Source organism: Psilocybe cubensis, chromosome 2 (assembly GCF_017499595.1).
Source record: "Psilocybe cubensis strain MGC-MH-2018 chromosome 2, whole genome shotgun sequence".
Classification (NCBI taxonomy): Eukaryota; Fungi; Basidiomycota; class Agaricomycetes; order Agaricales; family Agrocybaceae; genus Psilocybe; species Psilocybe cubensis.
In genome coordinates, this window is record NC_063000.1 from 3,952,789 (window position 1) to 3,970,022 (window position 17,234).

The following is a 17,234-nucleotide window of genomic DNA, read 5'->3' on the forward strand; positions in this document are numbered from 1 at the left end:
CAGACCTATAGCAAAGGTAAATGGTATGTTCAAGGGCTGTATGTTCGTTAAGAAGACAGCTGGTTTATCGGATGTTAAAGTTAAAAATACCTTCAAATATCTAAAGTTGGAAGATGGTTTTCAGTAGTATCTTGGTGGGAAACAGTGGAACTAGAGCAATTCCTGAGTCAAAGATGACATTCATTAAGAACCGGCGTTTGGCTTATTTCAACAGCGCATGTTCAACCTGAACGGTGACAACATAAATGATACCAATCCACTGTATTCAACATCATATTTTTAACCTTTGACAATTTCAATAAGCATCGAGAACTTTTGAATTGTACGGCGAGTTACTGATGTACTGTGGCATACGTGGGATAGTCGTTGTGTCGGTCAAAGAAATGCAGAATCAAACAGTATTTTGTTAATCTATTCCACATCCATTAATTCCATTATCTGTTTTGTGGAGTTAGAATTTATTCCAGTGTATAGCAGTCACCTTTCTTTGAGGGTAAATTTAAGCATCCTCTCTACCTGCTTATGTTTTAGAAAGTTCTTCATCGAGGCTCTGATGGGGACCTCGAGAGTATTTTTATTGAACTTCGTACTGTATCAATTGAATTATTTTGAAGCAAGGCAGCATACCCATACATGGGCTTGTACTTCTCTCCGGCGAAAAAAAAGTTCCGTAGAACAACAGTGTCCTTCAAATTCTAAACATAGCCATGTTCAATGTCCATTCAATCTCCTCGCAGAGAAACTCCGATAAATACAGCGTCATGTAATCTTCACACAAGTTAGGAGTAACAGGATATTGTACAACAGCAGATTCAGATTGATAATCTCAGCAAAAACATTGATTTATATTGATATATTGACTACGTATCCATGAGGCTAGAAAACCAACAGTTCAAACAAAAAAAAATTTGAAAGAGAATAGAAAGAGACCAGTAAAATGGATAACTAAGTCTGCCTGCTCACATCCTCAAAATCAGCATTGACGCCCCAAAACTTTCGTTCCTCCATTGGGTACTATGTTGGTACTCTCTGCAATGAGATGTAGCACTAACGTACATTTGAGAATCTGTCCCTTCCTATTCAAAATCTATTTTGAGTACTCGATTAGTGCCAGCTGAAATAGGGAGACATATAGTCAAAATGAACGAGGTAGGTTCAGAGCAAAGACGGTAGCAGAATCCGAAGAGGCAGGCCCCGGGAAGCTCCCCTAAGGACTTGTCCGGAATTTTGCTGATTTTGGCCCTCAAATCCGCGAAACCGGACAGACCTCCTCAGGGGTACTTCCAAACTTGGGCGTATTTGATGGATTTTGTATCTTCTTCTCTCCATTTAAACTGAATTTAGAACGTAAAATATTTTTTGACCCTGGAAAACGTCCCAATAATGCGTGATTGGCCTCAAATCCGCCAAGAGGCTCGTGCTGCGGCATTTGTCAGTTAAAACGGCCATGTTATTTCCCGGGAGTTTCCCGGCAGAATTCGAGATTTCACCTTCAAGCTCAGTCCTGAGTGAAGTCACTGTCATCAGATAGAAGATAAAACTGTTAATTGCATATGTCCCAGCGATCCTTCCGAGAAGAACCAGGGAAGAGCGTTTTCCAGTTCCCCAAATTAGAGAAATACAGCGCCGGTGCCGCCCAGAGCTCCGTCATCGCCGGCCTTTGATGTGTCGATTACTTGCAGATCAATCGTCCCCGGTGGTTGGTATGTTGCGGCACTCGACGTCTAGTTTTCGCGTTTCAATGCTTGGCTTCCAAATCTCAACTACGTCCTAACCTCTTACGATGGAAAAGAGGCAGAAGCCTGCACGAAAAGGGACCTTGCAGTCCGGAACCAAGTCAAAGAACTTGAAGAAAGCAGAGGGAAAAGTGGAGGTACGTGGATCAGATGCTTTGAACAAACTGCTCATTTCATTTCATTCCTCAGCGTCGCCGCGATATATTCCTCAAACCCTTCTCTCTCATCTTTCGACCTAGCGGCTCTGAGAGTGACGTTGCCACATCAGGGGGAGTCCATGCTGGGTTGATAGCTCAGGTAATTTCTATTGCTGTGCTTTTGAATTCCCAATTGAAAGAGTTGAATGACCAGGCAGCATGGGTAATTACTTCGGTCGTATATCTGAATCGTATAGACGTCTTTACGTGACTTGACTAGGCTGCGCAAGACATCGCCAGCAAAGTAGGAAAGGGATATGGCGGTAATCTGACTGAAGTGGGCTTGTTTACTCTTTGTATTGGGAATGTTCTTCAGTACTTACGATCAATCCAGGAGTTCGAAAACGTCGAGATAAACAGCGTGATTCCAAAGTCCATTGAATTTGTAAGTCTTGTTCAATCACTTCAATGTCACGGCAAATTCAATCAATGTATCTAGCACGACGCAGTCTCCGAACCAATCCCAACCGATTTCAGCAATGCCGTTCAGGAGGCACAGATCAGTGTTTTGGCCATGCAAAGTCATTCTTCCATGCCGCAAGAGTCTTTCAAAACCACTTTCGAGCTTGTTTTACGCAAACTCGACTCGTTCAGCTCAATTGTCGAAGACCTCGCCGAAGTGAGTTTTGACTGACCTGTCTTGTCGGCAAATATCAACATAAACGCCCCTTTAGATCCATCCCTTCGCCAAAATGGCATATAAAATTCTATTCTTCGCATCCAACGTACGCTATGAGCCTTTCCATATCATAGTCTATTAATCGCTCATTTCATGCCAGGCCATCGTGGAGCAGATGGACCTCGATAATGACATCCGCGACCTCGTGGGACTTGTAAATAAAACCTATATATTCGTGGATCAAGCGCATCAAGTCCAAGATATGCTTCCCCAACTCGAGATTCTCAAGGCACTGACGCTCAAGACAGTTGAGGTGGCCCATTTTATCGTTGATTATTCAAAGAAGAAAAACTTTTGTACGCACCTGTCCTGAAACCGCTATATCGATGCTTATATGTACTCCTTTAGGGGTTCGTACATGCCAGAATCTGGTGTCGAGTGCGAAGGAACGCATAACTGCCTTCACAACCGAGTTCGACGAACTGATGAACGACTTTCGTACTCATAGCGCGTTGCATACGCAAGTCAATACATATCATTTACTTGGAAAGCTAGACCGCCTGAGTGAGAGTCACAATCCTTACTCCGTTGTTGTGGTTTTCTAACGTCTCTGGAGGTTCTGATTTCGATCTCAACTCTGTAGAGTATGCCAAGGGAGCGACCGGATACAGTTCAGTAAAACAGTGCCTGGCTACTACCCGCGTTGAGATCTTAGACGAGATAACCAACTGGGTGAATGACACCTCGAGCGAATCCAACGTCATGTGGGTGTCTGGAGGCGCCGGTACTGGTAAATCTACTATCGCGCACACCATTGCACGCCGCTTCGCTGAACTTGGGAGCCTTGGATCGTGTTTCTCTTTCGATAAGAACGCCGCCGGTGATCGCCGACATGAGAAGATATTTAGCACCATTGCTCGAGATCTCGCGGACATCGACCCTGCCGTCAAATCTGCATTGTCCCAAGTGTTGCATGATGCGCCGGCTTCTGTCAAGTCCACCACCGATTTATTTCAGCAATGGGAGACGTTCATCTTGGGGACCTTCAAAACGATTTACGATCGAGAAGAGTCCTCTGCTAGTATCATTGGACCTGTCTTGATCGTTATAGATGCCTTGGACGAAAGTGGTGACGACATCAAAACCCGCAGCGCTTTGCTCTCCATTCTAGGGGGTGAGAAGGGGTTCATTCAAAATCTGCCTCGCAACTTTCGTATTGTCATAACATCTCGACCTTCGGTTGATATCTACAATGTTCTCAAAGACCGTTCCCATGTCGTGATCAAATCAATGGATGACATACCGCTATCCAAAGCCTTAGCCGATATTTCTGCCTACATCTCAAGTCGACTGCTCCCCCAGCTTGAAGACTTTCTCGATGCAGATCATCTACAGATCCTAGTCGGGCATTCAGATGGTCTGTTTCAGTGGGCGTACCTTGCGTGTGAATACATGCTTGGAAACTCTTTTGGCGGGCTCACAGTCGAAGAGAAATTCGACGATCTCTGCTCCAATTCTGCAGAGGTAACTGGCGATGTCCTTCTCCAAGACACCTACTACCTCATTTTGAGCAAGCTATTCGATATCAAGAGACCGACTGTACTTGCGCGATTCCAGTCTGTCATGGGTCAAATTCTGGCTACGATGGAACCGCTGCCTCAGGCATCCTTGAACACGATACGCAGCAGGTTTATTGGTGTCTCAAAAACTAATAGCGATATCAGCGTAATCGTCAACCATATGGGATCACTTCTTGTTGGAGTTACCAATAAGACCGTACCAATTCGTCCTGTGCACACGTCTTTTTACGACTTTTTGAAGGATAAAGATGCCAGCAAAGAGTTTTACGTGGATACATCCATTGCTCAGTCAACACTTGCACACTCCTGCCTGGACATTATGATTGATAAAACTGGCTTGAAGTTCAATGTCTTGAATATTTCTAGCTCGTTTACGCAAAATCAAGATATTCCTTCGAGTGCTCTTGAAACTATACCTGCGCATCTTGTATACGCATGCAAATTCTGGGCCAACCATCTTGAGAAGACGGAGCCAGATGACCACCTACTGTCGGCCATCCATTCTCTCCTCTTCGAAAAGTTTCTTTTCTGGCTGGAGGTCATCGCTTTGACAAAGTCCATGAATAAGTGTGTCGAAGCATTGTCGATTTTGACCCTTTGGATACCTGACCCTACTTCCGAGACAAAACTGTTTGCCGAGGATGCTCAAAAGTTTATACGAGTGTTTGGCGGAGTTCTGGATGAAAGTGTCCCCCATTTGTATCTGAGTGCAATCCCTTTCGCTCCCCGCCAATCTGTAATATACCGGACGTATAACCAATTCTTTCATCACACATTAAAGGTTGCAGAAGGCCATTTAAATAATTGGCCTACCTTACAGCTGACTATCACCAGTCATTATGACGCTGTCAATTCGGCTGCCTTTTCTCCTGATGGCACTCTTATTGCTTCTGGTTCGGATGACGAATCAGTGATCGTGTATGATGCTGTTACGGCAGAGGAAATATACACTTTTGAAGAACACGCCGAATCCGTCCTTTGTCTTGCATTTTCACCGAAAGGAGAGCTACTGGCATCGTGTTCTGACGACGGAAATGTAATTCTTTGGAACCCGAGAACAGGAGCGGTCGCCCACAGATGGGAGCACGATGGGGATTCCGCACAGCACGTAGCCTTCTCTGCTGATGGTACCAAGCTTGCTGTTGTTCTGGAGAAATTGTCCGTATGTGTATATGCCGTGAGCTCGGGAAAAAGGCTCAAAACATTTGGGAAGAAACTTGACGACCCCTCGCTTTGCGCAGCCTTCTCACCAGATAATCTATGTATTGCCTCTTCTACGGAGAGCGGAAAAATCTACATCTGGGACGTAAAATCTGGGAATGAGCTTCAAATTCTTGGTGCTGACGATGAAGACCCATGGACAGTTTCGTCTATTGCCTTTTCGCCGGTCGATAGTAACATCCTCGCTACTGTATTGCATGACGACTCCGTCTGTATTTGGGATATCGCTAAATCCGCCAAGATTCATGTTCTGGAGGGACATACCGATTCAGTTACCAGTGTAGCATTTTCCTCGGATGGAACCAAAGTTGTCTCGGGTTCAGCTGACACCGACATCATCATTTGGAATGCAATAACAGGCGAAGAGATAAACACTCTCGAGGGTCATTCTGACTGGGTACAATCTGTTTATTTTTCACCTGACGATTCCCAGGTCGTCTCGGCATCCATCGATAATACGGTTTGTGTTTGGGACGCAGTGGCAGGGCACTCAACTGAATATGTTTTGGAGGGCCATTCTGCCTGGATAGCGGCAGTTTGCTTATCGTCTAATGGCGATTTCATCGTGTCTGCCTCTCATGACTGTACCATAGGAATTTGGGATTCAAACACCGGGACCCTTATAAAATATCTTGAAGACGGGCATGAAGATCCCATAAAATGGGTCACCGTATCATCGGATAACCTTTGGGTCGCTTCTGCATCCGACGACGAAATGGCAATTATCTGGGACATCGAATCGGGGAAAGTAATCAAAACCTTCAAAGGTCACACTGACAGCATCAGTTGCGTGGCTTTCAAGTATGATAACTCCAAGATTATCACCGCCTGCGACGACTACCTCGTTCACATCTGGGATGTAGAAACTACCAAAATCGATCTGGTGTTTAACAAGCACACCGATGTCGTATTTGCAGCCCAATTCTCACCAGACGGAGAAATTGCCGCTTCGTGTGGATCCGACAAGTTGACCTACGTTTGGAATTCTTCCACAGGGGAAATTTTGCATACCTTGAAAGAACACGAAGACGATATTTACAATCTTGCATTTTCTCCCAACGGAGAACATCTTGTAACAGGATCTCATGACTGTTTGCTTTGCATATGGGACATCAAGAGCGGTCAATTGCTGAAGAAACTCGAGCAGGTTGATACCGCCCTCAGTGTTGCATATTCCCATGACGGAACAAAGATCGTTTCCGGCTCCGACGATCATATGGTTTATGTATGGGATGTTGAATCGGGACAGGTAGTTACTCAGCTTGAAGGGCACTCAGGATCTGTTCAAGCAGCGGTATTTTCCAATGACGGTTCAAAAATTGTATCCTGTGGGGCGGATAGAATGATCCGTGTCTGGGTTCTCGAAAAACAGCCAGGTATGTTCTCGACGTGGACTTGTCCTGTATTCAAATTTTACTCATGACATTGTATATCGATAGGCGACGACCACAACATCCAATTCTCCAATGTGCCAGAGCACGCTTTGAAGATTACTGAAGATTTTTTGAACTTCACTCCATTGAACGAGGACGATGATAAACCTGTAACCAAGGTATGGGACCAAGCGTGTGGATGGGCGGTGGGACCGAAAGGTCAGAAGTTATTCTGGGTCCCACCTCAGTTTCACGGGGGCCTCATTACTCCCAGCACCTCGTTGTTAATCGGGCCTCAAAGGACTACTCTTGATTTGAGTGACCTTGTTTATGGTTCCGAGTGGCCAAAGTGTTTTCTTCAGAATTAGTTTCCTTTCACTTTTCAACCTGTGAAATAAATTACCCCTAAATATCTGTCCTCGAAAGAAAGGCCATGCCGAAAGTTCATTTGAATACGTGCGCCCAACTCTCACAGGACCCAGTGGATGAAAAATGCAGGATGCAGCGTCATCTTGAGATTGGGATAAAAGTTTCAGCGGATCAAAGCGTGTAATTTGAAAATTTGCTTGGTGAAAAATTGGCGGAGGTTCGAAAAACAGAATTTTGTTAGGAAAGGAGAAAGATCCCACGGGAACTTGGTAATATCGAAATCAAACGACGGACAAAAGATAGATTGCTTACACATATTTGTACATGACCATTTCAGTACTACTTCGTTCTTCCTTTGATTTCATCCAATCTCCCTCTGGTATATCGAATCATGCGCGAACCCCGACGCGTTTGAGGTATTCAATACGATGGGGGTTGGTGTCGGTTGCTTCGCTGCGGTTGTATGGAATCCATTTGGGCTCATCCTAAAAGTAAAATCAATGGCATTAGTACTCCGCACGACGGAAGACTTGGCTACGGATATTTACTTGGAAGAGACGCATAGCCTGGATTTGGTTAGCTTCATCAAGAGTGAAGCGGTGGTAGATTCCTGCAGGAATGACAATGAGATCGCCTGGTTCAACAGCAAGGCGTATCCATTCATCTGTGGGTGTTTCTGCAGACATTTCAGCATAACCAAGCCATTTATCACGCTGCATGTTTTCGTACCTCTGACATCGAAAAACCCACTGCCCGATAGAATGTATCGAATCTCCTCGTCCTCGTGCATATGCCTAGATTGGAGTGGTGTCAAACCAGGATCCTAATAACAGAGGGATAGGCATACTCTTCGAAGAAAGTCTTTATCTTTTCTTCGTAGATCTGGAAAAGATTACAATGTAATCGGTTAGCGTAATTATGACGAAGTTAAACGCAGTATCCTGATGAGAGCGCACCTCACCCATTCCCTCCTTCGACACGTTGATCAAATCCCTATTTTTGTACCCTCTTTCCTCAGCAATGGCATTGATCTTGGGCAAGTGGCCATCCACCGGGACAACCCAGTGCTCCACTTGCAAGGCTTTCAGAGTCTCTTCAGACACGGGGCGCGATGGCGAGTAATCGTGGGGTAAGCGCTGGTCACCGGGAACATTGTCGTAGTAGTAAGCCCGCATGATGACACAATTCGTCCAAAGATGGTGGTAGTTGGAGGTCAAGAGTGCTTTTTGTTTTTAGAATTTGCTTCCGTCCAATCCCGTGTGCGATATGATGCAATCTGGTGCAATCGGCATCCTCCATTTCTTCAGTCTCGAAGGCGTTTGGGTCAAGTTATAGTACTAATAGGTTTCAGATTCGCGAACATCCATGATAACGAAAGATTTTGAACCTAAAGGCTTTGACGTCTGTGGTGTACGAGTAGTCAACACAGACGTGAACGTTCGCAGCACGTGACAGCCTGCGCGTCTGGGACCCAGATATGGTAGGACGCGCTTAGGCTTGAAAATTGTGTTTGTGACCATCGACACGAAATAAAGAATGCATAAGTTTATATTTCCAGTATTTTACTTGACACAAAACTCGGTTTCTTTTTGAAATACCTGAAAAGTCTTCTTGCAGCCACTGGTTTGCCACAGGTAGCTATGGTGGCTGTTTTATTTTTCAAAGTCCGAAAGGTTCATCACTGACTAGTGTTGCCGCCAGAGTGCAGTGCAGTGACAGTGAAGCCATTTTTGGGCGACTGTGACACGCTTCACAGTGATCACAGTCCCTGTGAAGTGCTGTGAAGTGTTTGTGACGTCATTCACCGTCTCGACCTCATAAAATGGTCGACGAAAGGTTGACGCTTTGCAAGTCATTTTGTCTATATGTATTTGCTCATTCAGTGTCCTAATAGTCCAAGACACTTCAATGTAGCAATTTTTTTGACTTTTCTCAACAAATCCGGCGAAAACCAAGCAGAAATGTGCGTCGACGACAAGATCAAAGGGATCTGGACCACGTGCACTGTTGAATACTTTATTGCAATCTTATCTAGATAGATAAAGGTCATGTGCAATAAATATCCTCCATATATAGTAGGTATCCCGGACATTCTCATGTATTCGACAAAAATGCATGTAATACTTCCATATTTAGTCTAGATTATCTGACACTGCAATTTACGGCACACTTTGCAGAGCACTTCACTGCGACTTTGTTGCGCTGTGAAGTGTGTCGGAGAATGAAAAAACAGAGTGCAGTCACAGTCACTGCAGAGTGACTGCGCTCTGGCGGCAACACTAACAGTACTGATGATTCATCAGTACTTTAAATTTTGATGTCCGCTGGTGTTCCGCGTGTTCCGGATTATGTATATTTCAAATTTGCTCTTACGGTCACGGGCACACAATGTCACAAGTGTGTCAGCGTCACCCTAGTAGCTGTTCGTTTTTCTTTTTTTTCATTGAAGATCGGGCTGCAAGGCCTTGCTCACCACCTAATTTACCCTGGTCCATCAATAATTTAGCTTTAAAGCTTCTGAAAGGCTGTAATCTCATGGAAGGCTCGGAGGCCTTTGCCTTGTATGCATTAAACCTCTGCATGACATGTCCGCCGTAAAAAGGCCTACTCTTCTATGGGCTCAACGAAGCTCGTCCAGTATCAAACAAAAGGTGAACAATTGTTTGACACTCTAGAATGACTAATTGTACTAAGGACACCTGTCATATAGAATTATATCTACCTCACCGTAGATCTTCCTGGGATAGTGCACTCAACCGTGGTGTACGACATTACAAATACCTCCTTTTCCTTGAAAGCCAACGCAAAAGAGTAGTGCCCGTCAACAATATCTTGTTTGAGTAACTGATCCCCTGCTATTAGTGAAGGCGAAGATGACCTTGAATATACCGTTGCCTTTGACTTTCATGCGAAAGTTGAACCGCCGGTGAGGAATAACACTCTATAATCACTCTCGCGTCCTCGTTCTGATCTTCCAGTAAAGGCATTGGTGAAACAGAGGACAGACCATTCAGTGACATTTGTCATCTTCAAACACGATCTGACCATTCGATATTGGCCGCGACTGTCTAGTAATCCTGAGCTAACCAATGTGAAGACGGATTTCAGCCGCTGGACCTGGGAAGGGGACGAATCAGATGCCCCTGAAGACGAAAATCAGCGTGTTGATGTCATCGATAAGAATTGTGGTGTTCGGAGTGTAGACCCTACAGATACAGCCCGTCCCTTCCCAGATTCACGTTGGGTTGCGGCTCCAAAGGGCATGTTTGGGGATCTCTTCTGGCCTGAGAAGTTAAAGACACACAACAAAGGCCCATCATCCAGCATGCCCTCAGCAACTCCTCATCTGAAATGGGCCCAGAGAAGTTCTGCGACGGACAAGATAAAGGTCGGAACCTGACACTTGGTAATTTCATTCATTGATTTCTCAAATATCACAATGCAGAACATCATTTGGCTCACAATCATGATCCCTCACATCCTGGAATCTACTTTGACCTGCAAAGTCACTGATACAAGCATCTCATTCAATGCATGTGGCAGGGAGTAAGTTTCTGACCATTCATTGTTATGCAGCTGGTTACTGAATCAATGTTGGGTGATAGAGGATACGATGAACGTCGGTTTGTTCTTGAACTCGAATTGTACAGTGACGTCGAGGTATATAGGCAATAGGGACCTTCAGAGTTGAAATACGACCCGACTAGTCGGTCGTATTTGGCCCTGTCCAATTACGCTTAGTAAGTCAAAGTTCAAGGTCCGCTTTGTGACTGATGTGACGGAATTGCGGCCCTCTTATCACTGGCTTCCACCATCTTCAATCCTCTCCCCATCACCATTCCTATGGAGGCTTTCATTTCATGCCTGTATATATTAGACTATTAAGATTTTGCTCTCCATGAAGTACTGACCATCTTTCTGGTCTTGTTTGCATGATCAAGGACTGATGATATGAAATATTTCACTCATCAGTGCCTGTAATTTAGATACTGCTGTAACAGCACCTCCAGAGGACATTTTCGCAACACATAGAAACACATTTTGTTTGTTTAATCATTGTTTAATTCTCTAACCACACAGGAGATGCACCAAACACGTCAATACTGAAATGAGAGTATAAGAAGCAAGCATTGATTCGGTCTCATCAACCCCCATCTCTGTTTCCCCTTGCCATTTTTTCTTAGTATCGCTCAATGCCTATTCAACAATCTACGTAGATTAAATATTATCTACGCTGTCTACGTCATTGGGAGTGACATAGAAGTGACAGTCCAAGACAAGGCCAAGCACAGTCGGACTTCGAATCATCAAATCGGTGGCGTCGAAATACGACCGACTAGTCGGGTCGTATTTCAATTCTGAAGGTCCCTAATTACTTTTATTTATCAGCTAAAACTTACATTTGTTTCAGGAGGTTTCACGAGAACTTTCAGAACAATTTTTTATGATAATCCTTCACAAGAGAGTGATGACTGCGCGTTTTTGGCCTCGTCTACAGAAGGACGTCAGAATTTCCCCTTATATAGGAGCTGATTTTAGGCGATGGACGTGGGAAGGTGACGATTCTGAAGATGTAGCAGTTGATGAAAAGACAGCGATAGGATATAACGGATCTATTTCCGAGAAGGTGCGTTTCTTTTGGGAATTACATATGGTCTACATGCTCAGACAATAGTAACAGGCTGAAGAATGTGAACAATTAGGGATATTTTTTATAAAGCGGTTTGTTCGTCTTCAGCATCACGACGATTTGAACATGGCAGTTTCCAAATTCAAAGAGGCGGTTAATTTGACTTCCGACTGGCAACTGGAGAAGCCGGAACGTCGAAATATGCTAGCATGTACCTTTGCAGGTCGTTTTGAGCACTGGGGTAACGTGGAGGACCTTACCGCCGCCATAGAGATACTGGAAGATACATTGGAAAGTGTCCCATCCAGTCAACCGTTGCACTTGACGTTGCTGAACCACCTAGGCCATTGTTTTGAGCTTCTTTTTGAGCGAAGAGGGGATCACACGTATATTGATCGCTCCATATCTCTCCTCCGCCGTGTTGTGGACCACACATCCGCTGATGACTCTGAGCTCTCTACCAGATTGAATACTCTCGGACTTTCACTGCTTCGTCGCTTTGAAAGATTTGGGGATTTTGCTGACATTGATTCTTCAATTTACCATCACCAACTCGCTGTTGAACTGGTTCATGAAGGCCACCAAAATTTTAGTGGTTGTCACCATAGCCTCGGCATATCTTTGTTATGCCGTGCAAAGAAAAATGGCAATTTGGATGATATTGATCTAGCAATACACCACCTAACCAAAGCCTTTGAATCGTGTATACAACTACATAGGGCAGTTTCTTTGCATAGCCTTGGCACTTCTTATATGTGTCGATTCGAAATGAAAGGTGATCTCGCCGATATTGATACCGCCATACTTCACCTTCAGCAATCAATCTTCCTCAGTAAAATCGACGACCCCCTTTTACCTGGCCATTTCATCAACCTCGGCGCATCTCTACTGTGTCGGTTTGAACGAACACATGTTCTTGCTGACGTCGATGCTGCTATTAATCATTATACAAAGGCAGTAGAGTTGACGCCTCTTGGACATCCTAATCTTGCTGGACGTTATTCCAACCTTGGAAATTCGTACAGATTTCGTTTGGGAGCTTTAGGCCACCGGGAAGATGCTGATTCTTCCATCCTTAACCATCAGAAAGCGGTGGAATTAACGCCGGCTGGTCATGCTCAACTTCCAACATTTCTTACAAACCTTGGGAGCTCGTATATCCAGCGATTTGAATTGTTTAAGGATGGAGCTGATGCTGATCAGGCGATACTCTACCACAGACAGGCCGCCGACCTAACCTCTTCTCCTGCACAACTTCCTGGGCGCCTTAACAATCTAGGAGGCTCCTATCTGTCTCGTTTTAACTTCGGTGATAACATCGTAGACGTTGATGCAGCAATATCTCTGTTTCAACAAGCGCTAGACGTAACCCCACATGGCCATGTTTCTCTTTCCGAAAGGTTTTACAGCCTTGCACTATGTCACCAAGGACGCTTCCAGAAGACCTTCGACACTACTGATATCACCTGCGCGTTATCATGCCTTTGTCAAGGCGCTGAAGCACCTGGTCCACCTTCTTCACGTTTTTCTTGTGCCAGCACGGCAGCAACATTGTCGCAGGATATTGACCCTATTCCCAACCCGTCGATGTATCTTTTCGGTCTTGCCATCAGCTTGCTCTCAGAAATTGCTGGGATAGAACAGACCATACATCGTCGTTACGCTAACCTTCAAGGTAGCGCTGGTTTTGTCCCTCGGGGTGTTGCCGCGGCACTAGACCACGGAAGGCCTGACCTTGCTATTGAATGGCTTGAGCTAGGTCGGTGTTTGGTCTGGAACCAGATCGACAGGCTTCGTACCCCAATCGACCAATTGCGGGACAAGAATCCCTTGCTTGCCGACAAGTTCACGCGTATTGCAAAGATGCTGGACACTCTTGGAGCGCGATCCGAAACCAACAACCCGTCTTCTTCTATGGAAGACGACATTCGTATCCAAGATCAGACTCTACTCCATACACGTACTGCTGAGAGTTATAAGGAAGTGCTGCAAGAAATTCGCAGCCTTTCTGGTTTTGAGGATTTCCTTCAGCCGGCTAAAGCCACCAGCCTACTTGCATCTTTACCTCCTAATGGCGCGGTGATATTATTCAGCATAGGAACGGACCGCTGCAACGCACTTGCGCTAGCGGGTGGGTTAGACCAGCCACTTTACGTCCTTCTTGACAACTTTAACTACGAGCTGGCAAGGAGTCTTCAAGGTACCCTTCAGGATGATATCCATAATCATCGTATGGCAAGGGATCTCAATCGGGGTGCTATAGACCATGTTGATAGTTCCATCGTGCTCACACTGGAAGTACTATGGCACAAGGTAGCCAAGCCTATCCTTGACGCTCTCAGATATACTGTAAGATATCATTCCCCTAGACATTGTCGATTTTTTATAAATACCCGCTTTACAATGCAGATTCCTCTCAACCGAGCCGATCGTCCACGTATTTGGTGGTGTCCTTCAGGCCCGCTCTCGTTTCTCCCGCTTCACGCGGCTGGCCTATACAGCTCACAAAACCCGACATGTGTGTCTGACTATGTCGTGTCGTCATATACACCAACTGTCAGATCTCTCATCGAGAAATTCCAAGCTTCCAAGTCTCCTTCGTCTTCGAGAAGTAAAGCCGGCCTCCTCCTTATCAGCCAGCCAAACACACCGGGTCTTCCGGCTATACCATCCACCATACGCGAAACAAAATCACTCAAGGCAACGATGGATAGACAGGGTGTACGAACACTGTTGTTAGAACATGACGAGGCCACTCGCGAGAAAGTCAAGGAAGAATTGAACTCATACAGTTGGGTACATTTCGCATGTCATGGGGTCCAGGATGCAAAAAAACCCCTCGAGAGCGGCCTTTGCCTCCATGATGGCCGTTTGGATTTGCTTGAAATTATGAAGGAGCGGGTTCAGGAACCCCAGTTAGCGTTTTTGTCTGCTTGTCAAACTTCGACAGGAGATTTTGCGCTGTCTGAAGAGGTGGTTCACCTGGCCGCTGGGATGCTTGCCGCGGGATATCGCGGGGTGGTTGGGACGATGTGGAGCATCTCGGACGAGCACGGTCCATTGTTTGCAGAGGAGTTTTATAGGTATTTGTTAGGCAGGATGGGACCGAACGGATTGGACGGTAGTCTTGCAGCCTACGCCCTCGACCACGCCACGTCGGTGGTTCGACAGAAACTTGGAAATAGTGAGCATGGACTACTGAAATAGGTTCCATACGTACATTTCGGATACTAAATTTAAATCACTGTCACTTCCAAATTTCCAACACTCGCAGCAAACTGGCGCCGTATGTCAAATAAGCGCCCCATGCCTGTCTGAGTGCTCCCTAAAAGCGACGGCTATGCAAATTCCTGGCAGGCATTCATGTGTGTCGTCTAACATTCTTTCAGCGACTACTACTACAAAGTGCGGCAACGCGCTTACCACGTTGGGTGTGACACAAGTTCATGGACAATTGACATTAAGATGAAAGGTCGAAAACTGAAGTCGCTTCTGTTGCTTTTCTTCAGAGCACAAGTCAACTCAAAAAAATTGAACCTTAACAAAGATCTTGGAGATGAAATGCCGATACAAACATTGCATTGGGTTTAGATATGCGAGTATTTCTCGGTTACATTATTAAATTTGGAAAGTCAGGATAGTGATGTGCAAAAGAGCGTAATACTTGGAAGTAAATTGGAATAAAAATTAACAGAAATGCACCCAGCTGCGCACCGATAGCCTTATCATACGTTCGAGGAAGAAGATCCCTTCTCGGAGATGTCCTTGGCGGGTTCATCTGCAGGCCGACTATTTTCATGGAACGCAGTTTCGCTCCTGTCCCTATCGAACTGTACCATGGATGGCTTGAAGGCTATCGAAGATGTCGTGATTTTATCTTCAGTATTTGATGACCAGGCGCGACCCATTGCGACACGTAGAATAATGAGCTGAGGAGAGAGTGCCTTGTTCCCAAATAAATTTAATTCTGTGAATTCAAACAAGAATGACGGTTTGAAGACTTACAAAGAAAGTTCCCCAAATGAAGCCAAGAGCTACCTGAGGAGCCTGACCCTTAGACGTATATACTGCGAATATAATTCCCAATATACTGAAGGGTAGGGCAGACTCGACGAGAATAGAGGCAGCCCCGGTGTAAACTTTGTGTGCCTCATCTGGAAGAGTACCTCGTGCACGACGACTGAATGCCAGAATTCGATAGACGATCAGTCCAGTAACAATAAAGTTGAGTCCGCTGGTAAGCGAAATCCATGGAATAAAGAAGTTGGTAGAGTTGGCAAGAATGTGATTGTTCGGTAGAGCGCTTTGCATTGTTGTCAACAGGGAGAACGCTAAATTACAGAATTAATACCATTGGAAAGGGGATAGAAATAAATCCACTGACCCACTGAAGCCATATACAGCAAAAGAAGAGGAATTAGAACCCATATAGAGCGTCTCCATATGACATAGCACCGATACACCTAAGTATTTATGATTTAATATCGAACATGGTAAAGAGGTGAGATTGTTACCAATAGCGCATCCGCCATTATGTTGGCCACAACATCCATTGATGTACCGAGCGTCTCAAACCAGCTATTTGCTGATGCAGCATAGTAAGCAAGGGGGCCGCCTTCGTAATCCCGATGATTGATCCACATAAGCTGACCCATGACAGCGTTTGTGGCGAAGGCGAAAGTCATAAGAATGAGCAAAGTCATGGAGTACGCGATGTAAAAGTTATTCCTCCTTGCTTCTTGCCTTGTTTTCCTGTTGTATATCAACATATAGACTGACGAGAATGTGACACATAGAAGGATGCCTATGCAAACGATTTTTCAAAATTCGTACAATTATCGAGGGTTGATCAATGCCAGTGAAGGTGACTCACCATATAGGATAGTGGTAAAGCTTAATCCAATATAGATTGATAGCTCTATGGGCTGGGTAGACATCTTCTGGATGACCGTCAAGAGGATGGGGGTCCTTCGACTGGATGCACTGGCCTGAAACCAGAGTTTGTTGATATATGTCGATCTCAGAAGGGTCCTGCACATGTGGGTAAGAACCTTCTTTGTTGACAACTGTTACCTCATGAACTGGTTCGAATTTCTCCCCAAGGGGCCAGGGATAACCTGAATCTCTTTACGTACTAACTCAGTCACAAGGCACAATGCACGCCCATGATATCGGACCTGCAGAGTACGCGTCGCGTATCAGCTCATGTGAGAAATCTATTTATAGTCTGACACTTCAGGACCTCGCCAAGGCTTGGTACAGAATACTAGTAACTAAGCAGCTCGATTCATCTGGCCCCTGGGCGGGAAGATGTTCTTAGAGATGTATACCCAGGTTCCATTTTATATACTGTAGCAATCACGGAGTCGTTGGTTCAGATAGGACTTTATAACGCATTTAACATCCATTACGGGCAGTTGAGAGCGGATACCATTTTTCCCTTCTAACCATGCTCCCCAGCTTCTTTAACTCAGCAAAAAATACATTTCTACTCGCTCTAATCCTACTC

The 17,234-nt window shown here is 45.1% G+C and overlaps 4 protein-coding genes across 4 annotated transcripts; 2 read left to right on the forward strand and 2 right to left on the reverse strand.

The window, feature by feature from the left end:
- Window positions 1–1,783: 1,783 nt before the first annotated feature.
- Window positions 1,784–7,094, forward strand: JR316_0002777 (Vegetative incompatibility protein HET-E-1; the record flags this gene model as incomplete). The annotated part of the gene is made up of 10 exons (XM_047888564.1): window positions 1,784–1,873; window positions 1,926–2,096; window positions 2,154–2,210; window positions 2,268–2,318; window positions 2,373–2,552; window positions 2,608–2,658; window positions 2,713–2,908; window positions 2,961–3,116; window positions 3,169–6,729; window positions 6,793–7,094. 10 exons carry the CDS (start codon window positions 1,784–1,786, stop codon window positions 7,092–7,094), a joined length of 4,815 nt encoding a protein of 1,604 aa, XP_047753487.1.
- A 390-nt stretch (window positions 7,095–7,484) lies between these two features.
- On the reverse strand, window positions 7,485–8,270 carry JR316_0002778 (1,2-dihydroxy-3-keto-5-methylthiopentene dioxygenase 1; the record flags this gene model as incomplete). The annotated part of the gene is made up of 5 exons (XM_047888565.1): window positions 7,485–7,580; window positions 7,644–7,771; window positions 7,825–7,889; window positions 7,943–7,977; window positions 8,052–8,270. The coding sequence occupies 5 exons, from the start codon at window positions 8,268–8,270 to the stop codon at window positions 7,485–7,487; spliced, it is 543 nt and encodes a 180-aa protein (XP_047753488.1).
- Window positions 8,271–9,680: 1,410 nt separating this feature from the next.
- Window positions 9,681–14,932, forward strand: JR316_0002779 (Protein wos2; the record flags this gene model as incomplete). Its single annotated transcript, XM_047888566.1, has 9 exons — window positions 9,681–9,746; window positions 9,806–9,906; window positions 9,958–10,021; window positions 10,079–10,483; window positions 10,541–10,641; window positions 10,701–10,755; window positions 11,507–11,722; window positions 11,777–14,074; window positions 14,135–14,932. 9 exons carry the CDS (start codon window positions 9,681–9,683, stop codon window positions 14,930–14,932), a joined length of 4,104 nt encoding a protein of 1,367 aa, XP_047753489.1.
- Window positions 14,933–15,450: 518 nt separating this feature from the next.
- Window positions 15,451–16,494, reverse strand: JR316_0002780 (uncharacterized protein; the record flags this gene model as incomplete). The annotated part of the gene is made up of 4 exons (XM_047888567.1): window positions 15,451–15,669; window positions 15,731–16,056; window positions 16,110–16,188; window positions 16,240–16,494. The coding sequence occupies 4 exons, from the start codon at window positions 16,492–16,494 to the stop codon at window positions 15,451–15,453; spliced, it is 879 nt and encodes a 292-aa protein (XP_047753490.1).
- Between the last annotated feature and the right edge of the window lie 740 nt (window positions 16,495–17,234).